General features: G+C 36.4%; 1 protein-coding gene across 1 annotated transcript in view; it reads right to left on the bottom strand.

Moving 5' to 3' along the window:
* The window catches only part of HCN1 (hyperpolarization activated cyclic nucleotide gated potassium channel 1), a gene marked incomplete at both ends in the record, with an annotated part of 201,203 nt that overhangs the window by 34,421 nt on the left and 148,802 nt on the right, over window positions 1-17,980 (bottom strand). The window contains one exon of the mRNA XM_082302246.1: window positions 7,839-7,985. Within this exon, the coding sequence (XP_082158372.1) occupies window positions 7,839-7,985 (147 nt within the window). The remainder of the gene's footprint in view (window positions 1-7,838; window positions 7,986-17,980) is intronic.

Below are 17,980 nucleotides of genomic sequence, written 5' to 3'. Positions count from 1 at the left end.
CACCACCTGCGTATCAAGTAGCTGAGAAATTCTTTGGTCTGTTAAAAATTGAGACATGACAGATACTTGGAAGCACGATCTTGGGTGGAACAAGGCAATGGGTGAATTTTGCCTCTGTGGGATAGCTGCTGTACCCCCATTGCACTGGACCTGGCACCCACAAAAACCTTTCCAACTGTGCTCTTCAGATGCCTGAATAGCAGTTCAGACAGGAGCAGACACAGACTGCATTTACTTTTCTGTAACAGGATTTGACCTCTTTCACACCATGCAGTTTGCATCTAGTTTGAAACTTTGCTCAAACTGCTTACCTTTCTTTATAGGAAAGAAAACCACTGCACTAAAATTGGGCATTTATTTGCATTAGTATATTTGAAGAGCTCATGAAAGAACTGTCATGTCTGAAACACTATTAAACAATTACAACACAGGAATCTCATAGGTGCTGTAACATGACTATTCAAAATCGTAACTACTGAGCAGTGCTGGTGTATTATTATCTGTATTATTGGAAGCAGTTAGACCTGGAACTTGTCAAAGCATGTCTCAGCTCGGGATGGATTTGCTAATAAAGCATGTCAAACACAGAAAGGACTGTGATCAAAGTTGCTTGAACACGTGGAACAGCAGTGGAAGTGGTTGACAATTCAGCCCCAGCATGCACCCTGTGAATGTGCTTACATTAAAGGGCAAACACACTCCCCCGAGCTCTGCAAATCAAACCACATTGTCTTAGGTCCCTGGGAAACAGCCTTGAGTGTGCACACCGTTTGTTACCATGTCACACCTGCCGGGGAAAATCCTCTTAAAACACAATAATCCAATCACTTGGTGATTGTCTGCCCACTTCCACTTTAAAATGACCATTTGTTACTATTTCAGTTTTAAAAACTTCATTACGGTTCCTTCTAAAAAATTTCTTTCAGCCTTGTATACTTGGACCACAATTTAGGCAAAATTTGCACAGATATTTGAAAAACATCAATTTTCTTTTTCAGCATTAGTCAAATAAATAATGCTGTGGTATACCAGCATTTATTTTGCAAGACTGACATGCTGCATAATTCACTCATGATTCAGTACTCCAGAATATGAACTACAGTTACACTTTATCTGTGCCCCTGAGAAAAACAAACAAACAAACAAACAAAAAAACCCTTTAATTCACTAGTTAAAGATAGGGAGATATTTAAATTACTTCCAATGTGAGTACATCTATAATACTGATGCATTTTTCTTAGCTTGACTTTTTAAGCTTCATACTAAGGATCACTGCATATTAAAATGCAGAAAAGTACAGTGGATTGCAATGAACTAATTACCTTTCTGTCTTTTATGAGATAAATTTATGGACATAAGTTGTTACAGAACCAAAATCTCCAAATTTAAGTATTTCCCTGATACTTTACTGTGTTTTAATAAAATAATTTGATTTTCTACCATTATTTTAATGTTTGAGAGTCCATAACCCAAAATCATACTGACTACACTCTTAAAAAGGCTCAAAGCATTCTGTAATCTAATTACACCCCATTTTGGCCTTATACTATTACTCTGGAGATTCTTTGTATGTTGTGCATGATAATACAGTCTAAATAAGAATATATTGCTTTGTGATTTCTAAAGATAAATACCAAATCAAAAGAAAGATATTAAGAAAAGGAGGTAACTTTTAATGGGGAAAAGGAGAAGGTCAACAGCTAAGAAAAAACACCAAGGTTAGGAAACTGATCATTTTAAAACTGACTTTAAAAACACAAAAGAATACCTAATTTGTCTACATGTACCAAACCATCTGGTTTGTGTCCAGTTTTCACTTAGGATACATTATAAATTATAAATCCAGTAATGGAAGCTTTCCTTTACTTTATTGTGTGAGTACTTTCCTTACAAGAACTGTCATAAAATGCCACTCTTGATGCAACACTAAGTACTGTGAAAGATGTTTCTTGGAACCTTACACCTGACTCATTAGGCTGTAATAGGTACCACAATGTACCTACATTCACTATCCCTATGGGAACAACAAAGGTCAAGGACTTCACACAGGTCTGCTCAGTTCCAGAAAAAGCACCACGTAAAGGTGGAGAAGCCTGTTAAAAAGAAACTACAAGAAGCTTCTTATGGTCTGGCTGGAAGTTACTGGTGGAGATCAATATTAAGTGATAACCCCTAAATAAATACGTAAAATAATGTATTCATTACCTCTTAGAGTTAGTTTTTACCATTACAATTTAAAACAAAAAGTAAACTCAATGGTTGGCAGATATTAAAAAGCAAATTAACATTAGGAATTATTTGTATTATTATAACATCAGTATACTCGCTGCAGACCTGGTGCTCTCAACTCTAAAAGGCTGTAGTAGACCCAGGGAAAAAAAACCCTGAAAATAGCAAGAAGAATGATCTAGCTTCAATGCAAGAAAGAATTAAGTAGAACATGTCTCTTTACCATCAAAACCACACAGTTTAAGGACGTTATTATATAACTCTATGAAATTGTAAGTGGCGTGCAAAGTCAGTAAAAATTGACTGTACTGTATCACTTTTGCCACAAGAATTAATGGCCATCAAAACCAAACAACATTTGGAGCCATGTTCAATCCCAAAAGGTGGTGGTTTCTCATGCAGGAGGGGTCAGGTCTGTGCTCTTTGACAAAGGACAGTGTAGAGGCTAAAGAATGCAAATATGTAATTGGAAGAGATGTGTATTAAGTATTACCCAGTACTGAAATCACATCAGTCTCAGTGCATCCCTTGACCTGTAAATACTGTGAGTCTAGGAGAGTCATTAAGGGACACACCATACTTTCCCTGTTTTTGTTCTTGCACAGGCATCTATCTACCCACAGCCACTGCTGTTGAGGCTGGTGGCTTAGACAAAGGCGAGAGCTGAGTCACTTGGACATATACGCAGTTACAAGATGGAACTAGCAATGTATATGTATTTAAACTTTTATAATTCAGGTGTCCTTCTGGAATATATTTCCCTTAGGTGTGTGGGAGTTTGTTGTGTTTTGTTTTTTTGAACTTCTTGTTTGTAGCATCTCCGTTTCATGTCATGACAGTTACAAAGACCACTTTTGGGATTAAGGCCTTCTGAGGCCAAAAGATGTTCAAGCCTTGTAGGTGGTAAGAATTACAAGTTTAAGAATATGAAGTTCAGTATCTGTCTGCTGAAGAACTAGAGATGATATTTATATAAGGGAAACATGCTAATTGTTACCAATTTCTAATCACTACCTCAAAAAATGAGGGAGAGAGATAGTTAATTGCAAATGCTATTGAAGACAGAATTTATTTCACATGTCAACTGCTGTTTGAAGATGCAGCCTTTTTTCTAAGCTAGTCAGCCAGGTTTTCTTTACCGTGAGACCATGTGTGTGTGGGTGGTGTGTGCAGAGAGAGCCTGATGATTATCTTAGACTCATTGCAGAACTTGTATGGAGCTACAGATAGGTTTGATGAATCCAACCCTGCATGGCCTCTAAGAAGCAATTTAAAATCTTTCATCTCTACCAAAACTGTAACTGCCAGGAGCCTCTTGATTATCCTATCCTTGAGAAGACTGGACACTTATTATCAGATAAGTCTAACTGTGAAAAAGGGAATATGCTTTCAGTTCAAGTGCAATTTCTGAATTTAATTAAAAGAAACCCTTAACCTTTGCTTTTGTCAGAGAGCATGTGTCCTTACAAGCAGGTATGCACATAACACGTTGCAATTTATGGTTAATTCAGTTTGAGTGAATACTCACCTAAGAGCATCCAATTAACTACATTACCAATGGACTAATACACCCAAATTGTGCAGTTAATTAAATGGGGGAGAATATTGAGATTTTCAGTCTCATAAATGTCTGCCTTAGTTCCCAGCCATAAAACTCAATCTCTTTGTTAATTCCAGAATATCCTTGAAGGATACAGGCTGGCCACTAGTTGCTTTACTCAGCTTTGAAGCACTTAGACAGAACCTTGTACAATTTAAGAATGTTCAGGATTCATTTTTCCCTTTTTTTATGAAGCCTTAGTTAATACCCCACAATAAATATGTTTCTATTATCCAACAATGCTAGGCACTCACACACATGCATCAAATCTTTCATCGGATTTTCATTATTTTAATCATCCAATCTGCTATGAATGTTCCCTACACAATGTTCAGAAGCTCATTAAAATGAACATTCATCCTCTTTTACAAAGAAAGTCTTAACCTCTGCAATCAAGGGAGATGATTGTCCTGCTCTGCTCTGCACTGGTGCGACCTCACCTTGAGTCCTATGTGGAATTTTGGGCCACAGTATAAAAAAGACATTAAACTACTAGAGAGAGGATCACAAGGATGGTGAAGGGTCTTGAGGGGAAGCCGTGTGAGGAGCAGCTGAGGTCAGTGAGGAGCTGAGCTGGTCTGTTCAGCCTGGAGAAGAAGAGACTGAGGGGAGACCTCACTGCAGTTACAACTTCCTCATGAGGGGAAGAGGAGGGCAGACGCTGATCTCTGCTCTGTGGTGACAGTGATGGGACTCGGGAGAATGGCCTGAAGCTGAGTCAGGGAGGGTTAGAAAAAGGTTCTTCCCCCAGAGGGTGGTTGGACACTGGAACAGGCTCCCCAGGGCAGTGGTCACAGCACCAAGCCTGACAGAGTTCAAGAAGGATTTGGACAATGCTCTCAGGCACCTGGTGTGACTCTTAAGGATGGGCCTGAGCACTGCCAGGAGTTGGACTCAAGGATCCTGATGGATCCCTTCCAACTCAGCATATTCTCTGATTCTATGATTCTGTAAGCATATACAGTTTTATAACTAGCATTTATCATATAAGAATTATTTTTACATGAGATTTTTGCTGCTAATTCTATGTACTTTAGCTATTTTTAATGGTTGAATGATCATATTTACATCATGCATAATTACTTTCCTGCTAAAAAACCCCCCAAAATTTTAAAACGTGGACCAAAAAGAAGGTCATCACTCTTAAAGAAAGCATAGCTGTGGAAAATTTCAGCCCATACAGTAAATTTGAATGGCTGAGAACAAGAAGTAGTGAAAATCCTGCAATTTTTTTCATAACATTTCACAATGCTATAATTATGCAGAAGTTTGTATGGTTTCTTTTGTTCTGCTTATACCAAGTGAGGAAATAATGGTTTCAGATTAATATCTTTTTCAGAAGCTATTTCATCAAGCTAAGTATGTCCTGTGGAGACTCTGAATGTTTACCCTATGCTAAATTCCAAGTATAATCAAATGTAGGATTAATTAAAAACTTAAGAAATGCAGTAAATATTTATTCTTCAATGATGCAGCCAGGGTATCTGTGCTATTGCCTATTATAGCCTTGTGCAGTTATTGGAATGTAAGATGGTAAAGCCCATCCAATATATGAACAACTGTGTTCCACCCTTAAATGGCTGTAATTTATTATCCATTATTTCCATCAAAAAGCCATCACCTGCACTACTAAACTGCACATACTGAAGTGGTAGCTAAAACATAAATTGGAACTATTAACTAAGCAAAATACCTAAGTGGTGTTTTCAGGGCACAGTACATAAGCTGCCATGAAAATTTGGACAGATTCATTGAGAAACCTGTTCTAGCACTGCCAGTGTCCAGTTCCCATTTTTTCTCTTTCTTTTTTTGACCTTTCTTTGGAACACTACCGTGTTGTCAGCAGGGTAGTGTGCAACCTGATTGTAGCTAATTTTTTCTTATATAATAGAGAGAACTAAGAAGACCTGCTAAGTACAGCATAACTATAGCAAAATCAGAAGCCATTCCTTCCATGAAATGCTATTCCTCTTTCATGTTTTTAGGGGCTTATTAATTTTTGAAATTTTCAGTGCTTGATCTCTCACCAGAGTTGCTTTTTGGTTTTTTTATGGTTGACCAAGTTTGCCTTGCTGCTTCTAAGCTATAAGAAAAAAAGGAGGGGAAGGGGACAGGGTTAGCGGAGGGAGGGTGGAATAGATTAAATAAAGAGGGAGGCAGGAAAAGCAGAAAGCACAGGTAATTAGAATGCCACAACTGCAAATTGCTGTTAGTAAAATGGTACTTTGCAATGGAAGGGTATTAGGATTCACTTTTGGAGAAATGCTTTCCTTAGAAGCAGGAACAGATGAAATTGTTTCTGATGCCAGTGACTGATGTGCCTGTACATGCTTCTGTTCTCTTAACAAAACACAAGCTCCAGTACTGGCCAAGATTCATGTTTTGACTGTCGCTGTGGTCTAGGGATAATTCCCACACTTTTCCTGTACCACATGGCAGATTTTTGTGGCACATTCTCCTCTTGGCATTTTAACAGCTACTGAGTGGAGCCACAGTGTAAACAGGCAGTGGCAATGCAGAAGCCTACGCCCTCTACCTGGACTCCAAAACATTTAAAAACTCACAGTATAAAAGGAGGGCCTCAGGCTACATCTATGTAAGGGGGGAATAAAGTAGGCCCAGGATCTGCAATTCAGTCATGGGCTATTAAATTGTTAGAAAAATCATGATTTGGCCTGATTTTGACTTGAAACATCTAGCAGAGACCCAGCAATTTTGGGCAACACTCACCATTCCCATTAGGCAGTTTGTAGGAGGGAAGCTACTGTTGGACTTTCATAACAGAGATGTGGATAAACTGTGACTTGGCAAGGCTTTGTTTCTTATGGCTATTTTAAGTATGTAACTTGATTGGATTTGGCAATGAATTGTATGACGTTGTTTTCCCTTCCCAACAAAGTGTAGTAGTACAGGCAATTCACCACAGACCTGTGCTCCCCTTGTGCCTCAAAAATTGAAAAAACCAGACCAACCTTCACCTATCTTTCCAAAAGTACAGATGTCATGCTGTGCTCTGTTGGGTGCTATATATACATTATAGATAGCCATATATATACACATATATGGACACATAATCAGCACCACTCCTCCAAGAGCAGAGGATATTAAAAGGCATTACTTGGTAGCACTGAAAATTACACAGGTTTAATCACGTACCAGACTGCTCCACTGTTACTTTTCTTGCTCCTTTTCTCTTTTCCCTGTTTATGCTCTCTTCTCTCTGAGTTTTTAAACTTGATTATTTTCCAGGTTTTTTTCCTCTGCTTTCACTTGAGGAGATCAGCCAACCTCCTAGAGCAGGTCAGGCACAAGCACAACCCAACAGAAGACAGCCTGATTTATATTCCCATTAAGCAGCTACTTCTGCTACCGCAGGATGAACACTGCCCTCATCCCACACAAGTGAAGAAAATTCCAACTGCTTCCACACATCACATCACATCACATCACATCACATCGCATAGCATAAACCCCAAAAGTGCAATGCCAACTAAAGTTTTAACAAAAGAGATCTTTTAATGGCTTATATATATATTATTCTAGCTTCCTCATCTCCAGTAAAGATCACCTTTACCAATGATGCTACTTTACAAAATGAAACAAAGCAACTCTCCCTTTGTGGTGACTTTCAGTGGTTTCATCTGTATAGATGTATGGTTAGCAAGTAGGGAAAGCAAAAAAAGATTTTCACCCAGGATTTTAGTCTCACCACTCTCTGTTTTAAAAAGTGGCAGAAAAACAGGAGTTTCAGTCAACAGTAAGGGTGGGGTTTTACTCTTTGACAGGATTTTTACCCTTTGACATCCTTGTGTGGCAGTGACTCTGACAGACTAGTTCCGAATAGAGTGTAGATCTGCTTATTTCTTTGTGTCAACCTAGTATAAATTTAATTATCCTGGTGATCCATTGACTATGTTAAAGAAGATTAAATGTTACAGGATAGAAAGAGCATTCAAAAATAAGAAATTTTTTCTTAGCATGAAGAGCTACTCAAATACTTCAATCTTACCTCCCTGAGAGGATCATTGAGCTCATTCAAAATATTTTCTTCATCAAAGATCTTGCCTTGGTAGCGATGCTCGTAGTAATCATGAATCTTCTGGCGCATTTCAGCAGGTAACTTGTGGAATGACATGTACTGTTCCACTTGTTTGTACTGTCAAGACAAAAATAAAAAAAGAAAGAAAAATCAGAAAAACCTCAAATTTTTGCTATCCAGAAGTACCTACAAAATAAAAATTCACTCATGTGTACACTTAAGCTTTACATATTTTATAAGGATAACATTTTTTCTTATGTCAGAAAACCCTCACAAAAATATTAGTTAAGGTAATGCTGTCACATGATAGCACATCTATAAATTACAGAAACTGCCTTTAGCAGTGATGCTAATATCCACATGAATGTGTAAGAAGCCAAATCCTCGTACTTCTCATATGTTTCCTAAATTCCCAGCCGTGCAGGAGCTGCAAAAATACACCAACACACTTTTTAGCTCATGCAGTAGACATGAGAGCTGTACACAGTGCTTAGTCCGTAGCACTGCATTCAGGGAGAGCTTAAGGCGGGAAGTTTTAGAAACTGCCTATGCTGGTATTAATATGCAACACATTCATGTTGTGTATGCTTACGAAGTTAAAACCTGTGGAGATAATTAAATAGAAAACATTCCTCAGGAGGGAATAAGAGAAGAGAGAGGTAAACTAGAAAAATAGGGGTGGCATTAGGAAATAGAAACCGAGGGAAGAAAAAGATACCAGGACCCTGGAGACTTAGAAGAGCTCACTTCATTTACCTTGTACATTTGGTTTCTTTGTTTTTTACTAGTCCTCTGTCCTATATTCTGGGGTTTTGGGGTTTTTTTTTGGTTTTTGCTTCCCTTTTTCAGAAGCCTTTTTGGATAGCATAAATTTCAGAAAATAAAGTCCTGAATCATACTCAATACTCATACTCAGAGCAATATTCAGAGTTGTATTGTACTTCACTACATGATAATCTGAGACCCACAAAACGGACACGTTGTATAAAGTGCAAATGGACAAACACCACCATAATAAGATCTTTTCCCCTCAGAGCTCCCATCCTTGTCTCAGCTTAAAAGGATAAGGCACTGAGGGAGAGAAGGATAAATCCCATCTCAGGCTGAAAAGCGAGTTAAAACTCGGCAGAAACTTGTTAATTTAAACAAGTTAATTTATTTTTTTATTAATTATTTCATGCTTAATTAGGGAATTTAAACTGTTTTCAATGGAAAAGCCAATGAAATCCTAATTAGGATTGGCACCTCTGTAGAACAATTAACCAAATGTATGATGTACATGCCCTCCTTGTGAACTGCAGCACATATCCTTTAACTTATATAGTTGAAGACTATTCTATCTTCTGAAATTGAAATTCGCTTTTGCTTTGCAAAGTGGCAAAAGATAAGATGAGGCCATGTGTACAACATGCATTCCAAAAATAAGAGGAAAGTAATTTTGCATAGAACTATTTAACATTGTATGATGAATATATGAGTGATTTAACCTCTGCACAGTCATTTTGCCCCTCTGCAGTACCAATTCTTCACCCACATCCTTTAGATGCATGATTTAAGTTTGCATGCTTGCCATTGGTTTCTGTTCTGATATGAAGAAATTTATCCATATGTTGTGGGTTAGAATCAGACATCACTATGGCCCCTAGGACAGAGGCTGCTCCCTCTACACAATCTTACTCACACACAAACGTGCTTAAGTAACACTAATAATGAATAATCCTTGCTAATAAAAGAAATACATTCATTCAGATGCATATTGCAAGCAAGCTGCAAAGGACTTTTATATCAGAATGACCTTGAAATAGAGAAAATTCGAGCTATGAGAAAATTGCTTGGGCAGCAATTTCCACTGCTGCCTTTCATTAGTGCTGTTATTTGAACAGGGGCTTTCTCCTGCACCAGCAAGCTCTTTTCTTTAACAGAATTTATGCTGACACACGAGAATTTTAGGGCAAAAGAAAAAATAAAACTAGTAGGAGTGTAGTGCTTATCACTGATGTGTCTCAAAGTATTTCCAAATTAGTAATATATTCAATAATAGGCACAGCTGAATATTACCAACCTTTTCTTTAAAAAAATCTATGAAGAAGTTAAAAGTCTTTCACAATTCCCAGAATTATTTAACTATCTAATATAGTATCAAGGGCCCTTTCCATATCTAAATAACTGAGCCTGTGAGGGTGCAGTACACCATCACTATCTCTTTAATAAATTTTTTCCCTAATATTTCTCAGTGTGTGTTTTTTGCTCATTTTCTGTATCATTCACAGTTCTACTACTCTCTTGATGTTCTGTTCACATGTAGTGTTACCTTAAAACTTTTAACTTGCTGTCTTGTTCAGCAACTAATATCTTTCATTAACTCAGCACAAGAAATAATTGCTTTCTCAATTCCTCAGAAGGGCAAGTTCATTTTTTCATCCTGATATATATTATGGCCATACTGTGGCTATCCGAGATTAGTTTCCACTGTGGTGTGTCACATGTCAGTTGCAAAAAAAGTGTGCAGAAATGAATATACAAAGACAGCAAGAGTAATATGGTCTTGTTAAATTAGTGTAATAAACCAGGAATTTGTCTAAATTAATTTTGAAGAATATTTTCTTTGTGGTTACCACAGGTGTCAATAATGGCTAAAAATAATGGTAATTTTCATTTTTATGTAATTCTACTGTTATTTGTTCCTGGGGCTTTTTTTATGCATTACAAAAATGCAAATAGCTTAAGAGAACTGAAATATTTTCAGAAGAAGATAAGAGATGTAAAAAATATTTGAAAATTCTCATTAGTGTTTTGAATCCCTAAAAAAATATAATTCAGTAGCTTCTTGATTTTTCTAATTATAATTTCAGATAGGAAGTGAATAAAATTTTGAGTAAAGTTAATTTTTTTAGAATTATCTTGTAATCATATTTAAAAGAGCTGTAACTGATCCTGAGCTACCCATCAGATCTGATATTTGAACATGTATTTAAATATCTGAGTAAAATAATTTCTTTCTCATAACTCGTCTCATTATTACACTGCATCTTCTATCTTTTCCCCTCTAGACTTAAAATTTTGGTTTGCTTGGTGTTTTGCTTTGGGGTGGGATTTTGCTACTTTTTTTTTGGTTTGGTTTGGTTTTTTGTTTGTTTGCTTTATTCAGAAAATAGTTGTCTTAATTCCACATTGATAAAAGCACCCCTGGTATTTATTATATTTGTGTAAAATAACTTTTGGAGCCACAGTAAGTCCCCTCAAGATTGACTGTCTTTTTTTGATTTTATTTTCGGCTTTTTGTACGTCATATGAGAAGCACCGGACTGCATTCAAACACAAAAGACTCTGCTAATGCCCTCCTTTTTAATTTCTAATTGCCTTTCCATCCTTGCTCCTGCAAGTAGCACTTGATTTTCCAAGAAGGACTATTTAGTAAGGGACTTCATGTGCGCACATCTAAAGGGAGGTGCCATAACTGTTACAAATATGTATTCCTGGTCTTTTCAGTATCTCATCAAATGGAGTAAATACTGTGTTGCTGACCACTCAACAACTATATTTTTTTAAAATGAATATTGAATTGTTTGTCCTAAAATGAATATGTATATTAATATGATTAATATATTGCACCGTCATAATTTCAGTAATTTATATCTGTTTTATATTCATCACTGAAATGAAAATGCCCATACATGCTACAGAATTGCTGAAATAGGTAACAGCTAAGTGGATTTCAAAGTTTCAAAGTAACATTCCATATATTTTATAGCAAAACACCATCCAGTAACAAGTGAATCTTGTGATTTCAGACATAGTCTTATTCATGGGCTCTTTGTATGTAGCAAAATCTGCTAATGAGCTTCTCCAGCCAAAGGTGACTAGTATGACATCAGTTACATGGGGTCGTTAATAGAGTTGGTTAGGAAAGTAGTTATCCTTAAAAAAATAAGCATGGAAAAAGGCAAAGGAGAGGAACGACATCTTGTGCATAACAATTTGCAGCTGAGGCAGGGAAAATATTTTAAAATTAATATAGTATCACAATACAGAAAATATTCCAATGAAACCAGTAAGACAGAAACCTGAATGTTGATCTTTCACATTTTTTAGTATGTATGTTGAGCCTACTGGGTCCTTTCCTCATAAAGTTTCATAACTAACTAGTTGACCTTTTTAGCTGAAAAAATTCTTGACATCTTAATAATCTTTACAGCTCAGCATTCTGTCCTTGATATAATAAATGATATAAATATTTTAAAGACATGAATAGTATCAGTTAAAAAACATAAATCTAATTACCTTCATGTGCCTGGAACTGGTCCCCCTCTAAACTACCTGAATACTTTTCAGGCACAAGTGCCAAAGTCATATTTTTCCAAAATGGCAACATTCAACAACTTCCATAACTGGCTAGTTTTCTAAAGAACCTAGGTCCCTGTACCATCACTTGAAAGTCCAGCTTGAACAATAGGCGTTTTGCACTTCTCACAATAATTTTTTCCTCAGCAATAGAGCCTAACTTCTAAGAAAGTTTGCCCCCAAAAACTGTAAGCAACTATAAATAGCACTTTATTGGAGATTTATAGCCAGTCAGAGCCATAGCTTTACAAATACAAAGTTCAATGAACTGTGGAAAAAAAGATCCTATATACTGATTGCAAATCTAAAAGAAAGCAGAGATCATTTGTGAAATCCTTCTACTGAATCAATCAAGTTCTGTCCCACAATTGAGATGCAACAAATGCATCAGTACTCTTAAAATGGTTTGAAAATACTTGTGTCCCATGTATAAAAGAAGAATCTATGCATCATTAAAATACGCAGAAGACTTAACTCACTGAGAAGCAGTAGAAAGATAACGGGGAAGTCAATCAAGACAAAGCCTTTCTAAGTAACAAACATAATGTTTCAAGAAGCTCTGCGGTCTTATACATAGTTCTGAACCTTATTTTAAATTTCGGTCTAAATATATTCAGATGCAGTTTAAATCAACTAATGTTAGTACAAAATTATCCAGCAGCTCCAAAAGATTCTGTCTCTTGGTGAGTGTTTATAGATGGGAACTGTGTCTCTTCCCAGCATCCTGCAGGTAGTCTATTCTGCTTTTTGTTCAGAACACAGCATTTTTGTTCAGAACTGGCCCTCTTTTATCTGTTCTAGTTTTGAGTTCATTTTTATCCAACTGCAATTACTAGAATAGTACATAATATTTTAGAGGAAGTATCACCAAATTGTAGTTCATACTGATTTCTTTCCCATCTATTGGAAAACCAAGACACATTGAAAATGTTGTTTACAGCTATTTTATGAGCAGCTTCAGCACTTAGATTTCTCATTTTCTCCTTGCCACTTACAGCTGCTTTGCTCTTCATCTCCTAGGTTATAGTAGCAGCTTGTACTAGTACCTGAGTCCTTGGACTTTGAATTTCTGAATTTCATCATATTATTATTACTTCACCTCTTAAAACTCAGTTCATTCTATTTTCATCTTTCATATTAGTATCTCAAGCTTTATACCACCCTAAATGTCAAACCATTACTTAGCACAAGCCTACTAACAATATCTTGCCTTTATGTATTTTTCTATTACAGAATCACAGAATCAGTTAGGTTGGAAAAGACCTCTGGGATCATCAAGTCCAACCTATGACTGAACGCCACAATGTCAACCAGGCCAGGACTGAGTGCCACAACTTTAAACACCTTCAGGGATGGTGACTCCATCACCTCCTTGAGCACCAGCCCGTTCCAATGTTTAATCACTTTTTCTATGGAGAAATTCCTCCTAAAGTCCAACCTGAAACTTCCCTGGCAAAGCTTGAGATTATGTCCTCTCACTCCAGCTTGGTATCTCGAAAACTTGCAATTGGGTCAAAATGACCAAACTGGGGTGTAGACTGGCATTAGTACATCTGATAGCAAAGAAAATTGCTGTCCTTCACCAGATTTGCTTGTGAGAGAAGAATGAGTTTTATATAACCTAAAGAAAATCAGTTTTGTGTAGGTGACATTTTATCATCTACATGGCAAGTATCTACACAGAAGAGATCCCAGAGATATCCTATACATCCTAATACATAAGTGATTTTCATATTTGTAAATTTTCTTGAGCTACTACATTCAAAAAATCAAACTAATCAAAAGGCAGCAAATTTGACTATTACCAAAATTGGACTTTGAACAGAATATTTTAGAATTATAAAATTAGGACTGTTCTCTTTGCTAAACAGTCTTGAAAAATGTGACTGACAACAAAAATAGGACACCTTAGTTCAGCTTTTTCTAAGTCCCTAATTTGAACCAGTTATCCTGACTGTCTCTCATAAACAAAGGGAGTTTACCAAAGGGTAATTAAACTCATTCAAATATTCTTTTATTTAAATGAAATTTTCTGTAAGGATACATGTAAATGGCCCAATAGATCCAACTGAACTTTCAGGTTCCATTATTCACCCTTATAGCTGTGCTTTTACAATTTTAGCCTTAAAGGAAGAAATTTAATAAATTTGGCTATCAAAAGAAGAAAGTGAATGTTAGAGGGAGGCACTGATGAATCTTTAGTTATCAAACGCCAGGTGAGGATTTTTACAGGCTCACAGAATGCTTTGGGTTGGAAGGGACTTTAAAGATCATCTAGTTCCAACCCCTTCTACCATGTATTTGAGATTTCTAACAGAAAAAAGCAGGTGGATGCCCTGTATTGAAAGGCAATAAATGAGGCTGTCTCTGGGTTGAAGTATGGGAAAGGTAGTTGGTATGCCAACACATCAATGAATAACAGCTGACAAAATGCAACAAACTACAGAATGGTCGGATGTATAAAGGATTGCATTCTAATAAAACAATATGATTATGAAATTTCCCCCTTTAAAAGGTTTTAGTACTGATTAAACCCAGGATTCAGGTGACTGACAGTTATCTGGCATTTCAAAAACCAGCTGATCTTAACAGGTTTTTACGCAAGCATTGAATAAAAAGGAACAGCCCAAATATTTTTATAGTATTTTAATAGCTTTTTAGTAGTAGACTGTTTCTATAAACACAGTTTAAAACATTAAAAAACTATTTCCCTAGTATTTTTTAATCCCTATGAAAGTGCAGTGGCTTTACACCTCAGAAATTATGCTGTCGAAGTCCTTTTTCTCTGTGATATTGTGCTGTAAGGCCTTGAAACTGAGGAGCTTTGACTTGCTTCTTGTCCTTCACGTTGCTGAGCTCAAGGTTTTATTTTCTGCTTACAGATTTTTATTTATTTTCCAGTGAAGGAAAGGGAAAAAATCTTTCTGAAGTAGTTCAGGAGAACTGGGGGAAGAGGCCCAGTGAATTATTTCAAAGCATATAAACACTCAGTTTAACATAATTTGCATATTCATGGAGTTTTAGGCCCCTCATTTCTCTGCAGGAGGTACCAGACAGACAAATTCTGAGGAAAAGAGGGAAGGTTCAACAGGGATCCCATGATACAGAACAGGAGGGATGGCATTTGCAACAACTGTATAGACAAATACAATGTAATATTAAAGCTACCCAAAACAAAATGTAAAATGTTATACAGTAAAATAACATTATGTTGGGGTTTTGCTGAGGTTTGTTGGTTTGTTTTGTTTAATGAAAAATAGTTTTCTTGGAGCATATAGGAGTTAATAGTTTTCATGGAAAATTTTGCTTTGTGGAAAGTGTGCTTGTTATTAAAAATATCTGCCTCCTTTTCAAGCAGCACTAATGCTTAGCTCTGGAGATAGCACGAGCTGTAGGGACAGGGACAGAACTGAACAATGATCACACATTTGCAAAGAATCACAGATGGGGAGAAGCTTTGCCCTATTAAAGGCATGAGAGGTTTTCTGCCTCTTTCTCAAAAATATTCAAATGCAGGTGGAAAGGGAATTACACAAACTATCAAATATGCAGAAAACTTTAATTTCTAGCTGAACATTAAACATATAAAAATAACATTCTGGTTTACAATTGACAGTAATGTCTACTACACTTATATTTGGCATTCAGCTGAGTGTTGACTTTTCACTCACACTGAGGAAGAAATTAAAAAAAACCCCAACAAACTGAAATTTCATGTGATGAAAAATTCACAGGCAATTAATTTTTAAGCATCATATCTATATTTCATGTGTTAAAATTTCTTTCTGCAGAGAAGCATAACTCCAAGTGCAGTGAATGACTACTGAAAATATTATAAAGGAGAACAGTTTTTCTCCAAATGAAAAAGAAGTAATATCACTTTTTATAAACAATCTTTCAGCAAAATTTATTTTTTAAGAATAAAGGAATAAGATTTGCAAAAGATTGCACACAGATCCCAGAATGAAATAATTTCCATTTAAAGATACTATTTTGAATTTAAAATGCTGTGCACTTTAAAAGCAGCTATTTTGCTAAAACACTTTATAAGCTGTTTCAATTAAATTCTATTCTATTTTGCAATGCTATTAAAATGGTACATACAAATTACATTATTCCCCCTAAAAAGAATGTGTAATTTCACATGGCACATATCCCCCTTTGTATGGTATCTTTCTCTCTCTCATATGATATAATAAATTAATTTGCTTTTTCACTCAATAATTTGAGAAATTAGATACTAGATTGTTTACAGGCTTTTAAAATTATCTCTTAACCCAGTATTCAGTAGTGACAACTCCCTAGCGGAGCTGCACAGTTGGATGTCTGAATATCACATGATATTGCTTCAGTTTGCTAAATGAATAATCTAATCTGTATAATTAAAATAATGTCTGAAAAAAAATCCCTGAGGCTTCTCCTAGGAAGAATTTGAATAGTATTACACAATCATAGACATGAGGCTACACTTTTTTCCTTTTGGAAGAACTTCCAATCTAACATCATAAGTGGGTTCTATGTTAAAATAATAATATAAGATATTAAGTTGCAGATTAATGGGAAAGGAATGAGAATTGTATAGCTTATATTTATTAATGGCTATTTAACAAATTTTCAATTTTTCTTGTCACATTTATTCTGAGAACATGGTATTTTTCTCTTCTTTAACTCCTTAGCATGTCATCAGCTACAAGCATTACTCCTGATACATAGTGCTGTAAATGAGGTAAAACTGGTATTCCTGCTCAAAAAAAGATGGGCAACCCACAGGGCATTGATGCCTTAGGTTTTAACTTTAATATTTTTCAAATCCTTTACTGATAAGTGTGTAATTCTGAAGTTTCTTGTAGCCTGTTAATTTCCGCTCTCTCATGCTAGAAATTAGCACAAAGCCTCTCCAGGCCTGTTCTTCAAGGACACTCAAACCATCGTAGGCCCAAAAAGTATAAACCAAAGAATCTCTAAGGGGGGGTAAGCTGAGGGGAAATTACATCATTAAACTGAAGCTTTAATTGGAGAATTAACCCTGATGTGCTAATGAACCAAACCTATAAAAATGTGAAGAACTCGTGAACTGTCGTCCATCCTGGGGTCCATCTTGGCAGTAGCCTCTGGCTTCCCACAGTGTACTTTTGAAGGCCCTTCAAATAAACACCTACCTTTATTCCCTTATTCTTGTCTAGTCTCTGTTTTAGGTGGCCTCTTAAGGCATCAGCATGTAGCCACTGCAGGATATTGTTACATGCCTCTTCTCTGTCTCATACTGCAAACCATGCTATTTAATGAGCCTGACATCTGGATGATACAAGGTCTCCAAAGTCATTATCTGTTCTCTGCAGTCACTGTCAGCCTCACAGTCCAAACCAACTGTTTGTGTGCCTTGACTCACAGCTGAGGAACCACACAGTAATAGACTGGGTCTGCTGCTCTCTGTTAGCTCTGCTGATGACTCTAGCCTGGAGCTCAGCTACTAGCAGCCAGAATAAAGTGGAGAACATAATCGCTGTTCAACTCTCTCCTACCATAAGGGAATCCTGCCTCACTAACGAGGATTCCTTATTACTGCAAGGAACTCATGTTATGTAAACACAAGGACCTACTGCCCTTGGGTTAGGCTCTGAATAGTTTTTTAGATTACTGGGGAAGAGAAATGAGAGAAAGGGCAGGAACACCTTCCCAAGTTAGAAAGAACTCTGGATAAATATTCCTAAAAGGTTTAAGCTCAATGTCTGTTCAATTTCACCTGCCATTTAAAAGCATGATCTTCAGTA

This window comes from Coloeus monedula, assembly GCF_965178545.1.
Source record: "Coloeus monedula genome assembly, chromosome: Z".
Taxonomy (NCBI): domain Eukaryota; kingdom Metazoa; phylum Chordata; class Aves; order Passeriformes; family Corvidae; genus Coloeus; species Coloeus monedula.
This window is presented reverse-complemented; position numbering and strand designations above follow the sequence as displayed.